Raw genomic sequence first — 21,424 nt, forward strand, 5'->3', positions numbered from 1 at the left:
CCCGCTCGCGCGACTCCCACAATGCACCGCACAATGGCCCGACCGCCGCCACTACCGGGGCCTGAGCGGGCCTGGCGGAGCCCGAGCGCGGCCCGGCCCGCAGCGCGGGGCCCCGAGCGCGGTGAGTGCCGGCCTGGGCGCCGGGGGCGGCGGGGAGCGGGGCGGGAGGCCGTCTCGCGGGCCCCTCGGCGCGGGCCCCTCGGCGCGGCCGCCCACACCCCCACCCGGGGCTCCCACGGCGTCCGCCCAGGCCCGGCTAGGCCCGGGGCCGACCCCGCGCCCGGATCCGGGGGGCCGCGCTCCCGGGACCCCCGGCCCCGGCCCCGGGCGCCCCGGAGACCCCCGCAACGCGTGGCGGCCGGCCCCGGGACCCGGGGCCGGGGGACTCCGATAAGCTGCACCTGCTCCCCGCGCGGAGACACGCCTACCCGCGTCCACTCAGCCCCCTCCGCGGCCCTCGGACCCCCGCCCGCGCCTCCCGGGGCCGTGGCCCCCGCTTCGGAGACTTCTCTCGAGTGCCCGGCTCCGGGGCGCCCGAGTCAGCCCGATCTCTAGTTACTCTCCCCCCCCCCCCAATAAAACTTGGCGATCGCGGGCACCTCCAGGCAGCCCCCCGTGGGACTCTCCAGCCCCATCGTAGCTGCCCCCCACCCCATTTATTTGGGGGGTCCCTCGAGACCCAGATCGTTCGCTCCCTTCGCAGCCTGGAGCTCCCCCCTCCGCACCACTTGATCCTGAATTCCTGGATCTTACCCCCCACCGTGGCCCACTTCCATCTCCCCCCCTCGGCCGCCAGCGGATGGGTCGGGAAAGGGCCCCCAGCGCGCCTCCGGGATGGTTTTGGGGCGCACAAGTGGTGCTGGGAGCGGGTGCTTTCACCTGCTGGCCGGGCCTGGCTCTTGGCCGTGTGTTGTTCCACCTGTCAGCCAGGACCTGGTGGAGCCTAGCCTTGGTTTCCTAACCTTTCCCCAGGCCACCCCTCTCCCCCCCCCCCCCCCCAGGTGAGAGCGCCCCCCCACCCCGCAGTAGGGGGGGTGGGGGTGGGGGACCAGGTATCGGGTCTCCTCGGGTTTCCACTCGGTGGGAATGGGGCTGCAGTGTGAACCGCGGCCATTTGCTCGGGGCAGCCCTGGGAGTGGGAGGCAGGGGCACCCGAGGCAGGCGGGAATCAAAGGGACGCAGCGCGCGGGCCCATCGCCACTGACAGAGGCGCCGCAGCCAGCAGTCAGCCCGGCCCCTGCTAATCCTGTTTGATGTCTCCTGGAATGATGCAAGTCATTGAGACTCTCCAGCCTCCCTGTAATTTAATTCTCCCACCACTCTGGTGTGTGTGTGTGTGTGTGTGTGTGTGTGTGTGTGTGTGTGAGAGAGAGAGAGAGGGAGGGAGAGAGTTGGGGGTCAGCTCTCCCACTCCCCATCTCTCTTTTGGCTGGCCACGCAGTGTCTTTCCGATTTGTTGCTGGTGCCCAGGTCAGGACCTGGTTTCTTTCTCCTCCAAGTCTATTTATAATTTCCCAGTTGCTATTTTGGGTTCCGCTTAAGGGAAGAGTCTGTCCATCCCAAGGAACTTTCCTGGGTGTGTTTCCTCCTCCTCGGCAGGTGTTGAATTGAGTTCTTCAGATCCCCAAGTAGCTCTTGGGCAGGAGGGATAAAAGCTATTTTAGGGTAGTCACGGAGTGGAGCTGTTAATCCTCTGTGGGTCTCTTTAGTTAAAGAACTCTAGGATTAACCCTTTCTGTGCTGCAGGGGGCTTGATCTCTCTCGGCGGTTTTGGTGGGGGGGGGGCGGTGGGATTGGGAGAATTCAAGTGTGGCGGCTGAAGGTGGGAACGTGCAACTCGATACAAAGGCAAAGATAATAGCTGCCTTTTGTTGAGGACTTACAGCTCGCCAAGCCCTATGTTGAGCCCTTTGCATACCTGACTAAAATAATCCTTACAACAAGTCTGTGAGGTAAGTATTTTTAGCTTTAGCGATGAGGAAACAGGCTAATAATGGAGAAAGAACGAAGTTTCTATAGAGATGATGTAACACCATAAAAACTATAGTTTCATCAGAGGGCAGCAGGCATCATGACATACAACAAAGGACTGGCCGACGGGGAGCAGTTTGTCTCTGATTCAGCTTCCCCGGAGGGCTGGCCAGAGTTCCCAGAGGTGTTGGTATCTGGTGCGTGGAGCCTCCGTAGAAGGGGTTTCTAGTGTGGACATCTGGGCAAGAAAGAACCCTGCCCTAGCAGTTCTTAGGGACGACGGGAGGTAGAGAAAGGGGCGCCTGCTCCGAGGAGAGCTGTGAGGGAAAAGGGGAAGACCGTATTCGGGGGGGAGACTCTGGGAAGGGAAGGAAGCTCTGAGGTCTGAGAAGAAACATTCAAGAACGGGGGAAGAAGGACTCCTCCCGCCCTGAGCGCAAGAGGCAGACCAGCCCAGGCCTCCACAGTGGCCCCGCCTGTTCTCAGCACGTGTCTGTGTCTGATTTTTTTTTAATGGTAATATTCCTCAAGTTTATTTAGTTGTTAGTGTTTTTGCTTTTTGGGTCACACCCAGCAATGCTTGGGAGTTACTCCTGGCTCTGCACTCAGGAAGTACTCCTGATAGAGCTCAAGGGACCATATGGGATGCCAGGGATCGAACCCAGGTCGGCCGTGTGCAAGGTAAACGCCCTACCTGCTGTACTATCGCACCTGTGTCTGATTTTTCAAGGGCATTGTTTCACCTGTCCTCCACGCGAACCTTACCTCGGTACGGATAATAAATTCCTGCTTTGGAAATTGAGGAAACTGAGGTGGAGCAAAGGAACCTGCCCATGGTTTCAGGGCCAGTGAGAGGCAGCTCTTCTGATAGCAGGTCCAAGGTTCTTTCCATGCTACCTCTTCAGACCAGGCCCCAGACGGAATCGCAGGCTGAAAACTTAGCTATATCAGTAACTGGGAGGGATTGATTGTGTTTGTTTTATGGGAACAGGTTCTGTCAGCTTCCCTATAGTTAAGGGGAGAGCAAGAGACCAGAAGAACAGCTTTGAAAGAGAAGCTCACAGTTTGGCTCAGGAAGAAGTCTGAAGGAATAGGCCCTCTGAGGGGGCGAGCCTTGGGGTCTCCCCGCGTCAGAGGACTTTGCAGAGACCGGAGGGAGGCAAACTAGGTTTCCAAAAAGAGGCTCTTAAGGAAACCCTGACAGTTTGGGCTATGCGGCAGACCTGTCTGGTGACTGGGTAAGGACGTCCACTGGGGCTTTTTAATAGCTGAGGGAGGGGGCGGTTTGGGGGGGCTGGGAGTAGGATCGGGGTGTTGGTGGTTTTCATTTTAAGGCCGTAGCCCCATTAAACGCAGATCAAGGCAAGCACGTGGCGGTAGCCTTCCTCCTTGGTTCTGTCAGTGTCGGCCTATGAGCCCCTCTTTCCTAGAAGCCCATTACTCACCCTTTCAGTAGCAGCACTCTACGCTGCCGTTTCTTGTTTGTGCTTGTTTGGGAGAGTAGATGAGGTGGACGTGTGGGAGGTGGGGGATGTACTGTTCTCTTTCTGAGTTTGTGCGGAATTTCCAGGGCTCAGCTCCCCCCCCCCCCCCCCCCCCCCATCAGCCAGACTGATGCATCTTGCTTCCCTCTGGCTGTCACTTCCAACTTGCCAGAGGCTGCCGGGGAGAGGAAATTCCCTCCAAACCGTCTAGTTTGCCTCTTCAAACTCCATGCTCGTTCTCTGCCCAGTTCCAAGAGTATATTGTAATCACTGGTATTATAAACAGGTAATTCCACCCTCCTGAAGAAGGAGGGGACTCAAACAATGAAAGGCAGCCAGCAGAAGCCTTTGAGGTCTGTAGTGCAGCAGGCAAATAGGCCACGATGATTTGAAGGCTCAAGTGGGACTAGTTTGTGTGCCGCCTACCCCTCCCTCGCGTGTGACTCATGCACAGTGCAGCTACCTTTGTGCAGCACTTTCTAGGCAAATCTCCACTCGTGATGGGGAAATGCTGATCATATTACATGGCACTGTTTCTTCAGCACGCGGACCGGTTCCTGACCAGGACAGAGCTCATGGGAGGGATGAGCAGGGCTCTCTGGGGCATGAACCCGCTGATCCCATCCTCTTGTTCCGGGCAGTCTGTTGGGTGAATAGTCACTGGAAGCAGTGGGTGCTGATGAGCTGAGCCAGCGTTCCGTGGCCCACAGCATGTACGGTTGGCGCCTTCCCCAGATCCACATGGCCAATCCCCAGGCACCACTTTTGTTCCCTTTACGTGGACAATCTGGCCATGAGGATGACCGGATTTGGGCATGACCTCTTCAAGGGGTCACCTTCTGTTGTAGCAAGTTGCCTTGTGGCTGGCAGCTTCCGATGAGCTTGGAACTGAGGATAATCTCCCCTTTTGAGATTGAGGATGGTGATTCCCAAATGCTCTTGCTCTGAATTCATACAGGAAAAGAAATTGTGTCTCACTTTGCTCATGTCCATCCCTCTGCTCCCCACAAGGGAAAGGTTCGGGAATCAAGATTTTGGCTCTTCATTTTAGAAGGGCTATAAGCCCCGTTTGAACCAGAATTTCCAGACTCTGAGTTAAGACTCTGAGGATCAACTTATTATTCAGTGATTAGTTTGCTCATCTAAAAGAAAGTCCAGATTCCTTTTCTATATGCAAGGTGTGTGGGGATGAAAGAGAAATAATCCGAGCTCTCAGGGCGTTGTGAGTCTGAAGGAGACTCAGTTCTAAAGTCAAGCCTGTCACCTGCTCCGAATCGGGAACTGCGTATATACTAGGAAGGTCTCTAGCAGGGCATGCAGCAGTTTGTGGTGTTGGAGGTTTTGGGCCCCTGGACCAAAAGAAGTAGTGGAGGTTGGGATGCCTCCAGATAGGCTGCAGGGGAAACCGTGTCCTTTCCTCCTCGGGACAGAACCCCTTGCTGTTGGTGCTGTTGCTGAGAAACAGGTGATCCAAGGGTGACTCTGCAGGGCGTCCATTTCCTTAAAAGTCTTTTTTTTGGGGGGGCAGGAGAGAGTGGGTGAGTAGGTGGTAAGGTGCTTGCCTGACATACGACCCAGTTTCGATATCCCGCCCATATGGGCCCCTGAGCCCTGTCAGGAGTGATCCCTGTGTGCAGAGCCAGGAGTAAGCCTGAGCAGCACCGCCCTGTGTGGCCTAAAAAAAAAAAAAAAAAAAAAAAGCCTTTTCCTCTCATCTGTTGCCTTTTGGGCATTTTATTGCACTTTAGCACCTCTATGAGGAGGAGGAGAATTGTGGAAAGTTGGAAAGTTGTGGGTGAGGGAGAGGAAGGGTCAAGGAGGAGCTACTGGCTTTAGGCTTAGTAGAAAGGATGGAGTGGGGGCCTGAGAGAGTACAGCTGGGAGGGCGTTTGCCTTGCACGCAACTGACCCGGATTTGATTCCCCAGCATCCCAGATGGTCCCCCGAGCATCGCCGGGTATGCCCTCCCCTCCACCCCAAAAGACAGGATGCAGAAGTGAATCAGAAGAGAAAGTTTGGGATTGGGGGGTTGAACTTCCTCAGATGAGCTTGTTTCTTGTTAGACTGAGTGATACTGGTAATATTAGCTACCACTAAACACTTACTAGCGACAGAATTCTTACATGATTATCACAATTTGATCCTCAAATACACTTAGGAGATAGTTTCTGGGGCCACTTTCATAAACGAGCTGCTCAGAGAGTAACCAGTTGGCTGAGTGTTGCATGGCTTCTGCGTGGAAGGTCTGGGATTCCATGGGGCTCGAACCGCCTCCGGCGCTCCTGTCTCAGTGGTATCGGGCCCTAACCCCAGGCATTCTGCTGTTTCAGGTGAAGAGATTGTTTTCTGAAGGCTGCGTTGGAGGCCGTGACAGAGCAGAGAACCCATGTGGAGCTGACGGGGAGGCTTCCTGAGTGACATGGCCCTGCGCCGTTAGCCTTGCCATGACCACATTTTTCACCAGCGTCCCTCCCTGGATTCAAGATGCAAAGCAGGAGGAAGAAGTGGGCTGGAAATTAGTTCCCAGGCCGCGGGGCCGGGAGGTGGAGAGTCAAGTGAAGTGCCAATGTGAAATCTCGGGGACATCTTTTTCGAACGGGGAGAAGCTGAGACCTCACAGCCTCCCCCACCCAGAGCAGAGACCATATAGCTGCCCCCAGCTGCACTGTGGCAAGGCTTTTGCCTCCAAGTACAAGCTGTATAGGTAGGTGAGAATTGTCCCTCTTCCTGCCCAAGGTTCCCAAGACCCCACTGAATGCGGGACATTACCAGTGGCATAAAAAGCAGGTGAATTTGTCCCGTAAATGGACCCTGAACACCAGCCTTGGGAGATTACTTAGTATTTTTTATTCACTAAAAGAAGTGTGTGTGTGTGTGTGTGTGTGTGTGTGTGTGTGTGTGTGCGCGCGTGCGTGGAGAGGAGAGAGCAGATTCCCAAACTCCAGGGGTCACTTCTGGAGATGCTCCTCCAAGCTGCTCAGTGGTTCAGTTTTTGGGCCCAAGGATGCAGTGCTCCTCAGGCACCAGAATCCCCTCAGGGCTCCAGGGCTATACCTGGTGACACTTGGAGGCCATGTGGTGCTGGGGATCAAGTACGGGGTGGCTGCATGCAAGTAACCGCTGTACTGTTTCCTCAGCCCCTGAGCTATTTTGTATTCAGAAACTAGAACCTGGGTGTGTGTTACACAGCAATGAGCAAACTAGACTGAATACATTTTTTCAGTATTACTTGCCCCACCCCGTAAGTGGTGGGAGCAGTAGTGAGGTAATAGTGAGACTCAGGTAATAGTGAGACTCGGTCAGAAGTTAGCAATTAGTCTTTGGACATTAGCAGGCAGAGGAGGGAAAGAGAGAGAGCAACAGGCTTAACGTGCGTGCTTTGCATGTGGAGGGCACACCCCAGCCTCATCCCATGGTCCCCTGAACACGGAGCCACGAGTAGCCCCTGAAGACTGCCTGGTGTAGCCCCAATACCAAAAAAAAAAAAAAAGGAAAGGAAAGGAATCCGTGTGGTCCAGCCTGTAAATTCAGAGTAGAGGCTCAGGCAGGGAAGTAATTTCCTCCCGGTCACCCAGCCTCTTGGGTCCTGCAGTGCCTCTTCTGAGCCAGCCTGTTCAGGTGGTTGGTCCTGTGTTGGTAGAGCACAGCTGGGGAAGCAGCTGTTTAGAACATGACACCGGTCTGCCCGTCTGGTGTGCCGGCAGTCCGCGGGAAGTGCACGAAGCACGTCTGTCTGTCCCTGTCCTGTAGCAGGGCCAGACTGCAGAACCTTGTGGGCCTTTGCCGTAGCCAGATGCTTCCCACCCCTGCTGGCGCTTTCCTGAGTCTCTTAAGCCCATGAATCCCTACTTAAAGTAAAATGGACTACGAAAGTCCTAGTGAAACGAGGTGTAGAGTAGAGCAACTTGAGGAGGAGGAGGCCTGGGGCTGGAGCGATATAGTACAGTGGGTAGGTACTTGCCCTGCATGCGGCCAACCCGGTTAGATCCCTGGGCATCCCATACCGTCCCCTGAGCCTGCCAGGAGTGATCCCTGCGTGCGGAGCCAAGAGTGACCGGGAATAACCCCTGTGCACAGCCGGTTTTGGGGTGTGGCCCCAAAACCAAAATAAATAAGCGCAGGGGGTTAGAAGCCAATTTTGTTTCGTCCTTACCTTTCCGATAGAAAACCATGAGCTTGCTCTCTGTGAATGAGCTAGACTGCTGATGCACAGGCATTTATCCGCCTCTCTCCATCCAGAATCGATTGAGCCCCTGTACATACCTGCCATAGATGCTAAGCTAGTGATGGAGTAGGGACCCAGAAGAGGTGGGGGTGCTGGCCATTGTCGTCTACTGGCTTCCTAAGTAGCAAACAAGTGATAGCCCCCCATTGTCTCTTTGGCTTTCTGCCGTTTCGGGTACCCGTTGTCAGTCACAGTCTCAGGGTTGTGTGTGATCGAGTACTTGAAGGGAAAGATCGTGGTACCTGCTGGGCTGGCTCTGGCCCTGTTCTTGTGCTTTTGTGCTTCGCTGGACCCCAGTTTGCTGTCCCTTTTGACTTTATGAGTGACCATGTGAATGTTGCTGCAGGAAAGGGTCTGTTCCATGAGGTAGGATTTCTGACTCCCTTGCGTCAGTTTGATCTTCGGCAGATTACTAAAGCCCCTTTGGTCCTCAGTTTTCTTACCTCCAAAATAAGAGAAATGAACCACTCAGCACAGCCTTGTCTGACATTCCCGTGTCAGATCTGTCCCAGCAGGTCCCGGAGCCAGTGGGAATGGCTACTCTCCTCGTGGAGAGGCGACTAAGTGCCCTCGAGAAGAGCTTGGCACTCCTAGGTGAATCCGGGTCTCCAGAAGGGCTGTGTTTAAATTCAGCCTCTGCCCTGCCTAACCGCTGTGGGCATTCAGCCTGCACTGCACCTTTTACTGCTGAGCACTTAATGACAGCTCGCGCAGGGCCTGTTAAAGGGGCCGCCCTTGCAGCCTGGCTGAGTTGACAGTGAAAGTACTAATGAGCTCTGGACTGCAATTCCCGGACTCCAAGCTGCTGTCCAACCAACTGAGAGGAGGGGGGACCAAGGAATGTAGAAACAATTTTAAATGTTTAAATGTTTCTGGTTATACAGTACAAATAGGCCGGATGAATTGTCCTCATATTGAAGCCATTCTCCTCCTCAGAAGGGAGGGTCATTTTTCGGTGGATCCTTTTTCTTTTCTTTTCCTTCCCTTCCTCCCCTCTCCTCCCCTCTCCCCCAACTCCTCCCCTCCCCTATTCTCCCTCACGCTTCCTGACGGTGCTTGGGGCCACTCTTGGTGGTGCTCAGCAGACTCTGCCAGTAATAGAACCCAGGCCTTCTGCATACCTCAGCCTCTGTGTGTGTGTGTGTGTGTGTGTGTGTGTGTGTGTGTGTCTGTGTATGCATATGCGCGCGTGCTTGCTCATGTTTGCCCATGTGCAGTCAAGGATCAAATCCAGTCCTTCGTATGCAAGGCCTTCTTTCTACCACTGAGTCTCATTCTGGACTCCCTTGCTGAAACATTCAAATACGTATTCCCATTCCCTTTTTTGGGGGGGTGGGGGGCAGGGGGAAGAAACACTGGTTGTGCTCAGGGCTTATTCCTGGTTCTGTGCTTAGAGAGCACTCCAGGGAGGGCTTGGGGGACCATGTAGGGTACTCGGGATCGAACCCGAGTTGACTGCCTGCAAAGCAAGCCCCCAACTCGCTGTACCGTCTTTCTGGCTCTGTATATTCCCGTCCCTTTTTATTTCCAAAAGGTATTATAGGATAGTGCTATATTAAGCTTCCTTTTAAAATTTTTTTTATAAGACCACTGGTACACCCCCTGTGGTGCTTCCCGATCGCAGAGGTGCTCCTAGAGATGTTTGGTTAGATGGTATAGGAACAGTTTAGTGCTCAGGCCTGGTGAGGCCACTTAGGACCACACCCAGCAGAGCCAGGGTGTAGGGTGCGGGAGAGTGCACCTGTGCCAGAGATTGCACTCTGACCTTCACACATGCTAGGCTAATCATCAAAAAACAACAACAAAAAAAGTTTTTCTGCCTTTCCTATTTCCCCCAAAGTAGTTCTCAGGAGTCCCAGGAGCCACTGAGTGAAACTGACCTTCTCTGCCAGTGCTCAGGCCCAGCTGTGCCTGGAGCCACTCGTGGGACACCGGGCTGTGCTGAAGGGCCCTTTGTGATGGGAATCAGACTTGGCCTCCGGCGTGCAGCATGGGCACTCCAGCTCGTTGAGCGGCCAGCCTGACTCTCCTGGATCTCCTCTTTTGAGTTAATTCCTTGTATCCTGGGAAATTGTTCCAGCTCAGGAAGTTTAGATATATTTTACTTTCCCTTTATTGTGTCATTAAAATTTTTCACATAACATTTGCGAAGGTGAATCAGAGCGCGCTCCAAAGGGCTGAGTGCTTGCTTGGCATGTGGGAGGCCTAGCTCAGCCCCCAGCACGACATGGTCCCCTGAGCATTGCCAGGAGTAGTCCCAGAGCTCCTCAGGTTTAGCTCCAATGTCCTTCTCATCCCACCAGAAAGAAAAGAAAACACAGGATTGGGGAGAGAGCACAAAGAACTGGAACACATGCTTGGGATCCGGGGGCCTTGCTGTCTGTCACATTCCCCTGGTCACTGCCAGGAGTGACCTCTGAGCACTGGAGTGCCAGGAGTTGCCCTAGAGCACTGCCAAGTATGACCCAAAAACAAAAGAAGCAAAGGAAGTACGTATACATTCAAAATTTTAATGGTGCCAAGAGATATACAACAGTTCTTCATTATATCACCTATAAACTGGCCATTTCTTTTTACCGTAAGTAGAATATTTTTTTGGGGGGGCCACACCTGGCGGTGGCGGTGCTCATAGCTTACTCCTGGCTCTGTATTCAGGGATCACTCCTGGTGGGGCTCTGGGACCATATGGGGATGACAGGGATCAAATCTGGGTTATTCGCATGCAAAGCAAGCACCCTGCCCACTGTACCATCTCTCCTGCCCCCAAAACTGTTGCTTTTTTGTATAGCCTTTCCAGAAATATTTAGGAAGAGCAAACATACATGGTTTTCCTTTGTTATACTTAGCAGCATTCTATTTTATTGCCTTTTCTCTGTTATATCTTAAAAGCTTGTTTGTTTTTTTTTAAATTTGAGTTATACTGTGGACTTAGCATATATCTATTTCTCTGTCGATGCTATTGATGGACATTTAGATTGTTTTTGTCTGTTTGTTTTTTTGCTATTACAACTACTATAGAGCATAGCGTAGCAGAGAGACCAGAGAGATAGTACAGGGGGATTGAGGCCTTTTCCTTGATTGAAGCTGATCCTGGTTCTCGCGCCGCTTGGTCCACCAAGTACTGCTAGAGGAGACCCTCCCTCCCCACAAAGCACAGAGTTGGGAATAACTCCCAGCACTGCTGGGTCTGGTCCTAAAACCTTTTCCCCCACACCCTAAACCAGATGATTTCACGTGGTGAAGGTCATCTGTAGAAATCCGTTGGCGTCCCATTCCATTTGACTCTGTGGCTCTGCTGTCATTTTTGTGCCTAATAGACAGGCCTGACCCTTTTCTCTTTCTCCCCCCGCTGCAGGCACATGGCCACCCACTCAGCTCAGAAACCCCACCAGTGCATGTACTGTGATAAAATGTTCCACCGCAAGGACCATCTGCGGAACCATTTGCAGACCCACGACCCCAACAAAGAGGCCCTGCACTGCTCCGAGTGTGGGAAGAATTACAACACGAAGCTCGGCTACCGGCGCCACCTGGCCATGCACGCGGCCAGCAGCGGCGACCTCAGCTGCAAGGTGTGCCTGCAGGCCTTTGAGAGCACCCAGGCCCTGCTCGAGCACCTGAAGGCCCACTCGCGCCGGGTCGCGGGCGGGGTGAAGGAGAAGAAGCACCCCTGTGACCACTGTGACCGGCGCTTCTACACACGGAAGGATGTGCGGCGGCACCTGGTGGTGCACACGGGCCGGAAGGACTTCCTGTGCCAGTACTGTGCCCAGCGGTTCGGCCGCAAGGACCACCTGACCCGCCACGTGAAGAAGAGCCACTCGCAGGAGCTGCTCAAGATCAAGACGGAACCCGTGGACATGCTTGGCCTCCTCAGCTGCGGCTCTGCCGTCAGCGTGAAGGAAGAGCTGAGCCCCGTGCTGTGCATGGCCTCGCGGGACGTGATGGGCGCCAAGGCCTTCCCCGGCATGCTGCCCATGGGCATGTACGGCGCCCACATCCCTCCCATGCCCAGTGCGGGCGTGCCACACTCCCTGGTGCACAACACGCTGCCCATGGGCATGAGCTACCCGCTGGAATCCTCGCCCATCTCTTCCCCCGCTCAGCTTCCTCCAAAATACCAGCTCGGATCTACCTCATACTTGCCCGACAAATTGCCCAAAGTGGAGGTGGATAGTTTCCTGGCGGAGCTTCCCGGAAGCCTGTCTCTCCCGTCCGCCGAGCCCCAGCCCGCCTCCCCTCAGCCGGCGGCGGCAGCGGCAGCCCTCCTCGATGAAGCACTGCTCGCCAAGAGCCCCGCCAACCTGCCTGAGGCCCTCTGCGCTGCTAACGTGGACTTCTCCCACCTGCTGGGCTTTCTCCCCCTCAACCTGCCCCCGTGCAACCCCCCCGGGGCCACCGGAGGCCTGGTGATGGGCTATTCCCAGGCGGAGGCGCAGCCCCTGCTCACCACTCTGCAAGGCCAGCCTCAGGATCCCCCGGGAGCCGGAGCCCCGCTGAGCTTCGGGCCTCTGCACTCCCTGCCGCCTGTCTTCACGTCTGGCCTGAGCACCACCACGCTGCCTCGTTTCCACCAGGCATTCCAGTAGCGCCCCCGGAGGCTCTCTTGTCAGGGAGCTTCGGCACCCACCCCATCTGCATCTCCCACGAAGGCAGCTGAGCATTCAGAGCTGGGTTCCAAGAGAAAGATTCCAGTATCTGTTCGGAGCACTTGGTTTGCGGTTCAGGCTCTCGGATCAATTTCAGGAGGAGCTCTGAGCCCCGGCCCCATGAAAAGATCTCGTACCATAGGACTTCAGGTATTTTTACTTTCCTTTTTGTCTTGTCTGAAATGGGAGTCGCACCTGACCCCCTCCCTCTCTAAAGCGTCAGAACCCCCTTCTCTCCGGAGGAGGGAGAGGCCTCTTGGAGACATAGAGGGATTCACGTTGGATGACCTCGCGAGAACTAGCCCGAGAAGCCTGCCTTCTGGTCCCCAACTGCAGACGCCTCATGCTGCAGCGGGCCACTGCTCCATTGCCTGTTCCCAGTCAATGGACCGGAGAGAGGGTCTCTGTCCTTCCCCCGCACCCCGCCCTCTCTGTCAACACCTCCAATTTCAGTCAGTGTTGTCCAGCAACGGTACCGTTTACACAGTCGCCTCAGACACACCATTTCACCTCCCTTGCCGAGCTGTTAGCCTTAGAGTGATTGCAGTGAACATTGTTCAAACACTGTGAATCCATTCCCACCAGTCCATTCCAGTTGGCACCAGCCAGAACCACTTGGTACCTGGTGTCAACTGGAGCCCTGTTTACAAGGCGGAGTCGGGTCTCGCTGACTTCTCTTCATTTGAGGTCACATTTTTCCCCTGTGGGGAAATAAACTGACTTTGGACTGCTTCACTCTCTGCCATCTTCCATGACTCTGTGTGCTGGCCTCCCCCGCAGCGATGGCAGGAGCCTGGCGAGAACGTCGGAGCGGTCTTCTCACAGGTCTGCAGTTCTGTTGCTCTCCAAGTCCATCATGACCCCCTCCTCCCTTCGAACCAGAGAGGGGAAGAAATACAAGACACCCCCACTCCATCACCTCCCTGCTCCCCGGCCCCTGCCCCAAACATCATGAGCCTGTGTCATTCATCCTGGAAGGAGGAACTCGGGTTCTGGGATGGTGTGGAGAGCACAGGGGAGGGTGTGAACACCTCACTTGTCTCTCTCTCAACTGTTCCTTTTCCAGGAAGTCGTGGAATTGTTGGAAGAAGGATATTTCTGAAAGTTAGGACTGGGCCTAACGTATGGGTACATCATCACCTCCCTCCCACCTTTGTTTCTTACCTATACCGTTCCTCCTCACCCCTGCACACGTGCTGGTCTCCCTGTAGACGCAGGGCCATTGTGCTTCTCTGTTCCCACTGAAGAAATGACACCTTCCTCTTGTTGTGCAGAACCCCTCCTCCCCTTCAGTTTTATTGTCAGTACCCAGCAAGATTTCCTCCAATGATTTGTTCTTCTCTTCTGACTTGTGGGGCTTCCTGCCACATGACAGCACGGTCCTTGCCCAGCTGAACACCCATTCCTGCTTCATCTCAGTTCTGCATGGGCTTCACTCTTCCCATTCATGGAAAGGAGGCAGCTCAGGGACCACCACGATGGGACCCTCTTGAGACACCTCCACTCTGATTCAGAAACACACTTCTACCTCTTTACTGTTAACGCCTATAGATGTAGCCAGCAACTCCAGGCCCTTCTCTCAGCCTCCTGCTGGCTTCTCCACTAGGGTTTCAGGACAAACTACCAAGGAACTGCCTCAATCTCCTACCGTCCTCCTTCCCCTCTTTCGACTAGGAATCACTTTGGTGTATCATCAGGAACTAATCAGGTCTGAGACCCGGGCTTCGGTTCCCGCCGAGGCCAGCACTCTTTGAGGTGAAAGCCTTAAAACACAGCTCCCTGTCCTTGACTGGAAGCCTCGTGGATCGAATCGGCACGTTTTGACTTAGGCAGGGTAGCGCGGGCTCCCTTTGAAACAAGAAATCAGATATAAAGATGTCTGGAAAGGTTATGATCAGACTAGGTGATTTACTTCTAAAAATTGGTTTCAGTGAGTCCCAGGGACTAATTAAGGTTTGTTTTTAGAAGCGTCCACCTCGGTACGCGGCCGCCTCCTACATGCTGTGCATGTGACTGGGACTCGTATGTGGGGGATGGCGCATGCCGGGCTGCGCAGAGCTCGCTGCCGCCGTCCTCCTGGCCGTTTCTCTCTGCTTGCCCCCGGCAGCCCCGCCCCCTCCCCGGCCCCTCCCTGCCTCCACCCGGTACAGAGGCACGGGGGCTCTGGCCACAGACTCTAAGGACTTACGAGGAGTCCCCCTCCCTGCCCGCTCCTTCCTGTTCTTGAGGTCTTTCCCCCGTGAGTGGTGCTGGGAGGCTCATACATAGGACAGACAAAGCAGCTATGTAAGACCTTCCAGCCAGGCGCCTATACCGCTCGTTCCTCCTCGCCTCGCCCTCTTTGCCTCTTCCTCCTCTTTCAAGGCCCTCACCACCCACAAGGAATTTCCCTATCACTGTGAACCTTGCTGATACAGAAGAACATCTGTCTTCTTCTTCTTCTTCTTCTTTTTTTATTTTTGGGGACCATAGCTACCCAGATCTTTCTTAAACTTCCCTTCCCAAAATTTAAGAAAAAAGGAAAAAAAAAGGCTTATTGGCCTGAGTTTTCAAAGGAGAAGAATAGCTTTGTCCTCCATGCAGTACCAAATCCACTTGCTGCCCCTTAGGAAGGCTACAGACCTAAAGGGGCTTCCACCCACCACAGGAGCCAAGACACTTCGGCAGAGACCAGACGGGAACCAGGAGGAAGGGGTGTGGTCTCTTCCCTCGCACCCCTGCAGTCCCTGTGGGCAGTGAGCTGCCCTGCCCAGGGCTGGCCCTCCACCCTGCACAGCGCCTCAGCCGCACTCCTCTCCAAGGCCGGGAGGGCGGGAAGGGCGCCCCTGTGACTTCCCCCCCTTTGACAAACGGCATTTTGTTAGGAAATTCCGGGACGCAGGTGTGATTACTCTTTCGCTCGTAGATATTACCCTAAGCCGAAATCCCCCCACTGCCCCTGAAGCCTGGCCCCTCCCTTTTGGTAGGTAGTGTTTCTCCACCCCTGCCCCCCTCCACCTTCCCCTCTTATCTAGGAGCTGTTTTTAAGCACGATTTTTTTTAACAGTTTATATTGTACAGGATCAATATTTTGCTTTTTAACAAGGATATTTATGTAATAAGAAAATTTGCCTTAGGCGGGTGTTGGCCAGAACAGCCCCGGTCTCGGGGTCCCCAGCCTGGCCTCTCCTGGAACTCTGAACCTGCTGTGGAAGAAGTTGGCCGTGGCCGGCCCCGCTGGAGAGTGGGGGTGTGGCGAGGGAAAGAGTGTGTAGGGCTCTGGCAGGAGGAGCCCCCCAATAATCCAGTGCCTCCGCGGGGGGCGGGGGAGCAGCTCAGGGGTCCTTCCCTGCAGTGCAGCGCTGCCCTCCCGCAAGAGCGCCCCCACCTGTCCAGGCGACTGTCCAGTGCACTAGGCCCCCCCGAAGCGCCGCCTCTCCCGCCCCACTCCGACCCCACAGTGGTTGCGGCTTTGGAGCCATTCTTTCGTAACGCCAGATTATTTAAAGAGAAAAAAAAATACAAGACAAAACCTTCTAGCACTTTGTAAACACAGTGAATAACCTCTTGGAGTATTTTTTGGCTTTATATAAAACAAGGTTTTTAATTGTAAAGTATAAGTGCCATTAGAAAATGCACAGGGCATATCTTTGTTAAAGTAGATTTTTCAATGTTTTACAGAATTACATTTTCAAAAGTTTTTATAATGAAGTTGTTTATTAAAAACTTCTGAATGATGTGTGTGGAAGCCGTGCGCCTGTCTGGGGCAGGGCCCGAGGGAGGAATTGGGACCTCTAGGAATCTCTCGTCTCCACGGGGGTGGGCAGGGCACAGCCTCGCGAAGATTCGCTCCCTGCTTCGAGATGAAAGACTTGAATGCGTTGGAGGTAAGTGGCATTCTCTCACTGGTCATCTTGATTACAAAGGTCAGAAAACGCAGATGGACTCAGTGAAATTTCACCTCAGAAGATGCCGGAAGTAGGAGCAATCTGGGGTGAATGCAGTGTCTCAAGCACAGTTGGGTTAGCATCCCTCCTCCGCCTCCTCCTCCTCCTCCTCCTCCTCTGCCTGCTTTGGCTGCTTGTGATGCCCTCAGGCTCTACAAAAGTGGCTGGACCCCAATATGGGAAGGAACCGCCCCCACTGGGGGCCTGTCCGCACACAGCTGTCCCGGGGAAGGGGACCCCTGCCCAGCTCTCCACAGAAGCCCCAGCGGCACTTCGCGGCCTCCATGGGCGTCTGTGCTACCCCACGGCTGATCACGATAAGCCAGTGATGACAAGGCAGGGGGCAGGGTGTCGCAAAGGAAATCCGGGCTAACTTAGGACGAGAAAGGGAAGCTCGTCCCAGAGCCATAGTTGGTAAGAGTGAGGCTCTGGCCGTGCCCACACTGTGCTGCTGCTAAGGCTCCAACAGACTGTTGCGAGGTCTGCTGCCAGGCCGCTCTCAGGGTGGCCCTGGCCCGCCAGCCTTAGCCGAGGCTGTGGTCCCGAGACCCTCCCATCCAGGCCTCAGATCCACCTGGCCTTTCTCTGATCTGCAGCCAGCAAAGCCAGTCGCTGGTCTGGCCCACGAACTGGGGGGAACTAACAAGTGTTAATATGTATACAAAGAAAGGCTCGGCCTTCATCTCTTCCATTTGCTTGAAAAATGTTCCCCAGTGGGTCAGCTCTCTAGCACTGGCCCCAAGGGGCTCCACTCTGCCCTCTAGGGGGCCTCGTGACTGGTTCTGATGCTCAGGGTGGGGTGGCACTACGTGGAGGGGGAGGGGGCATTGATGCCCCCAGGAGTTTGGGAGGGAGACCCCATGTGTGTGGGTGCAGGGTGGGGGAGGGGTTTCAGGGGCTGGTCAGACCCCCACTTGAGACTTGGGGTCCCATTTGGGTTTGGTTTGGTTTTTTGGGTCACTCCTGACGATGCTCAGGGTTACTCCTGGCTCTGCACTCAGGAATTACTCCTGGCGGTGTTTGGGGGACCATGTGGGATGCTGAGGATCGAACCCAGGTCGGCTGCATGCAAGGCAAATGCCTTCCCTGCTGAACTATCACTGGTCCCTCGAAGTCCTACAGAGCGAGATGTTACCCTGAGGTCCTAGACAGGGTAGCTGCAGTAGCTCAGGGACATTCAGCACCTTTGGGGGGGGGGGGGCTGGGAGGGTACGTGTCTGTTTGTCCTGGCTCAGTTTAATACTGTCCCCAGATTTGTCTACTCCAACCTTACTTATCTTCCATATATGGGAGGCAGGAAGAATGGAGTATGGGGTCATTCCCAGTGGGGCTCAGGGGACCCACACTCGGTGCCAGGAGTTGGACCTGGGTGGGCCACGTGCCAAGCCCCTTCAACTGTATTATCTCAGATATTTTGAGCGCCCATGCAAGGGGGCAGGCGCTGACCCTGGGACCGGCTCGCCTGCTCAGGGTGTTGGGAAGCGGCCTCTGGAGTCCACCGACCAAAGCCGGGAAAATGGCCTTCCAGGGGGACGTGGAGCCAAGGGAGAAGGTGGAGGGAGGGGCACAGCCCGGGAACCATCCTGTGGGCTCTGAGGCCTAGACCCCAGATGGGCACATGGGCACCCAGCGCCAACTTCACCCTCTGTCTTCCTGTTTTGTGGGTCACAGCCCACATCTGTCACCCACGGCCAGCCCCCGTGGGGAGCCACCTGATAGGTCTGGAGGTGAGGGTTCCCAGTCTTGGCAGGGATGGACACAAGGTCCAGTTCTCGCTGCAGCGTTGCCCCTCCGTCTGGAGACAGGGCAGAAGCTCAGGCTTCGCATTCCTCGGAGGTGGTCAGCCAGTCGGGGGCATTCCAGTGCTCCTGGACCACAGCCAGGCTGCCCCCCGCAGTGCTGGGAACCCCTTACCCCTGACAGAACGGCACATGGACAGCACATGACTGCCGGGCAGAGGTGAGGCGAAGCAGCAGGAATGTTTTGAGTCCCCAAGGTTGGGTGTGAAGCGCCACCATGCCATCCGCCCTAGCTCAGGCGACCGCCTGCTACACATCCTGCTTGTCGCCACCTTGACTTCTGCTCCAAGTCCTGTTGCCTGCCCCACACCTACAAGACTCTTCAGAGCTGTCTGTGCGCAGGAGTCTGCGGTCCCCCAGGGACTCTGCACATCCTGCTGTGGATCCGGCCCTTCCAGAAGCTTCCCTCCCTGAGCCTGTCACACTCTCACAATCCAGTGCCCTCACTCTCCCTTTGGTGGTTTTTTTTTTTTTTTGGCGGGGAGGGGTTCTGGAGCTTGTTCTGGGCATATCTGCCAGATCTTTCCCTTTCCTTTCTCTCTTCTCTAAAGTGGTTGCTCAGAAACAGAAAATAAATTGAAGAGGCCAAGCAGCTGAGGAGATGGGCTTGGTGCACCCAAGGAGAGGGGGTTGGTGCCGAGCTGAGAGACACTCTCAGTCCCCTCTGGTCCCCCGCCCCACCCCCTTTGTCACGGCTCAGGATCTTCAACACAGTGACAGCGCTGGTCCCTAAGGGCATGCATAGTTTGTGCTATCCAGCCTGGACAGCCACGTGCACAGCGAGTGTCCAACCCACTGAACCTCTGGCCCCAGGTTGTGCTTCCTGTCCTGGTGTAATTAGCAGCGCCCTTCTCCCCCAGAGATACTCCAGCTGGGTGAGAGATGGGCTGGTCACCCTTCCTTGCCCACTCCCTTCTCTGCCCCACTGAAGGCACAGGCACTCCAACCTGCCCTTTGTTATATCTGAGTCCAGAACAAATACTCTGACCCATTTGGGGTCAGTCACTCCAACAAATGATGGCTGAGATACTTCTGGTCACCTGAAGAGTTAGTCTATTCTGTACCTGAGCACAGCCAGGAGTGACCCTGAGCGCCACTGGGTCCCCACTGCCACCCCTGAATGGCCTTAAGTATTCCAATTAAAATGCAGATTGTAAGATTGGATTTTTTTTTTAAAGCAAGATATTCTAAAGCACTGACTAGGAACAGACCTGAGAACTGCTGGGCAGGGCTCAAAAATGACACAGAATGGAGCACCTTAGAGGCAGAACTGTCCCTGTTCAGCCCTTTATTGGAAGGTATGACCTGTACAATAAAGGAAAACAGAAGGTGCCCATATTGGAAAGAAGTGTAACTCTATGCACAGGCAACATGAGCATCTATGTAGAAATCTGCTGTAAACTAAAACACTATGAAAGTGGATTTAGCAAGCTTTACAGAAATAAGATGAATCAATACAAATTGTAATTCTACATTGAGTCAAAAATAAGAAACAGAAACGGATCATTTAACATGGCAGCAAAGGCATGAACTGTCAGGGCTGGGATGTGGCTCAGCAACAGAGCACTCGCCTTGCACGTGAGAGGTAGAGAACCCGGTTCAGTCCTGGGCACTGCGAAAAAATCCCCCAAACAGAACACAACAAAAAAAGTAAATGGAAAGGAAAGGAAGAAAGGGAAAGGGAAGGTAAAAGGGCGACGGGAGGAAGGGCTGAAGGGGGAAAGGGCTGAAGGAAAAGAAATCTGACCAAAGGCAAGAAGTCCTAAATACTAGAAATTGTAAGATATTGCATCACTGGGGCTGGAGCAATAGTACAGCAGGTAGGGCGTTTGCCTTACACATGGTCGACCTGGGTTTGATCCCTGGCATCCAATACGGTCACAGGTGCCCTGCCAGGAGTGACTCCTGAGTGCAGAGCCAGGTCTGAGTGCAGAGCCAGACAGCAGCAGATGACTACAATACCACGAGCAAAAATACAAAGATACAAAATTCACAGACAGGAGAAACAGTGACCTGGATGACACTACGGGAAATCTTCATACTCTCAGCACTCTGTGACATATTTCATCCTACTATACATCAGACTTGAAGATAGAACTCAGTATTGCAAACACGAGGAACCAAGTAGAGCAGTTGTTAATGTATGAACAACCATAACAGAAGTGGGAGCTGGTGCAATAGCCTCTGAGTCCCTCGATCTTGGCATGGGCTTCTGCAAAGCAATACCCACAGAAGCAACTGGAATGGTCCGGAAAAGATCACCCTCAGGCATTCCTCTGGCTTCCATTCCATTATGAACAGGCACATTTTAAAGCCTGGTGGTTGCGGTTTGGATCTCATATTTTCAGTGTTGTTGAGGGCTCTATTGCAAAGATGTCAACTGTTTCCAAACCAATCTGTAGATTTAACATAAAGCCAACTGTAATTCCACAGGTGTCTTGGTAGAACCTAGTAAGATGTACACTCAGAGAAATCAAAGGTCTGCTAAAACAGAAAGAAGCTGCCAGAAACAAATCCGCACTACATGAGGGACAGAGAGATAATACAGTGGGGGAGGGCACCTGCCAACCCTGAGCACTGCCGGACGTAGCCCCAAGACAAACTAAATAATCCAGTTGCTATGGACAACTGCGACCCGCCCCCCCCCCCCCCGCCACACACACACACACACACACACACACACACACACACACACTTTCCCCAACATCTGCACTCCCAAAACGACAGAAAAATAATTTTAAAAATCAGAAGAAAAGCCATAAAATCTAGGGGCTAGAGAGCTAAGTATAGCGGCAGAGCAGATGATCCCCTGAGTCCACCAGGAGGGCCAGGAGTTATGCCATGAGCACCACCAGGGGTGGCCCAAAAACAAGACCAGGAATGAAAACTTGTAAGATTTAAACATTGATCATGAAACTATCACAAATAACTGAGATCTTAAGTTAGGTAATGATGTTGCAGGTAGGATACCAAAAACAAAATCCATAAAAGAATCAGATAAGTGGAACTTTTTCAAAATTAAAAAAAAATTCATTCAAAAGACACCGTAGAGAATGAAAACAGAATAGAAGACTTGAATAGCAGACTATATGAAGCACCCTGAAAATTGCGATTTTAGCCAACAAAGCAGGCCAGGAAGGGTTCAGCTCTTGCATTTGGGAGTCCTGGGTTTAACGTCCATCACTGCTCACATCCTTGAGCACCCAAGCACCACTGGGGAGCACCACAACAAATTCAAAGCCCAGAAACCCTAGCACTCAAAATGGGGCAAAAGATGGGGTAGAAGGGACAGCAGAGGGGGTTCAGGCGCTTCCCTTTCACGCGGTGGTATCCGATTCCATCTCCCACACTGCATATGGTCCTCCAAGTA

At 54.0% G+C, this 21,424-nt stretch overlaps 1 protein-coding gene across 2 annotated transcripts; it reads left to right on the plus strand.

Annotated features, from left to right (window-relative positions):
• Window positions 1–29: 29 nt before the first annotated feature.
• Window positions 30–12,602, plus strand: PLAGL2 (PLAG1 like zinc finger 2). 2 transcript variants are annotated; one of them, XM_056121792.1, is made up of 3 exons: window positions 30–121; window positions 5,786–6,159; window positions 11,036–12,602. In XM_056121792.1, the coding sequence occupies exons 2-3, from the start codon at window positions 5,900–5,902 to the stop codon at window positions 12,267–12,269; spliced, it is 1,494 nt and encodes a 497-aa protein (XP_055977767.1). In that variant the 5' UTR covers window positions 30–121; window positions 5,786–5,899; the 3' UTR covers window positions 12,270–12,602. The 2 variants fall into 2 exon arrangements, with proteins under 2 accessions (XP_055977767.1, XP_055977768.1); XM_056121793.1 differs by lacking the exon at window positions 5,786–6,159 and having other exon boundaries at window positions 49–121.
• Window positions 12,603–21,424: the final 8,822 nt, after the last annotated feature.

This window comes from Sorex fumeus, unplaced genomic scaffold (genome assembly GCF_029834395.1).
Source record: "Sorex fumeus unplaced genomic scaffold, SorFum_2.1 ptg000044l, whole genome shotgun sequence".
NCBI lineage: Eukaryota > Metazoa > Chordata > Mammalia > Eulipotyphla > Soricidae > Sorex > Sorex fumeus.

Excerpts from the sequence above, each read along its gene's own strand:
- PLAGL2 (XM_056121792.1), top strand. The coding sequence starts at position 5,900 with ATGACCACATTTTTCACCAGCGTCCCTCCCTGGATTCAAGATGCAAAG. Across the intron at positions 6,160-11,035 it reads TCCAAGTACAAGCTGTATAG|GCACATGGCCACCCACTCAG; the intron begins GTAGGTGAGAAT and ends CCCCCGCTGCAG.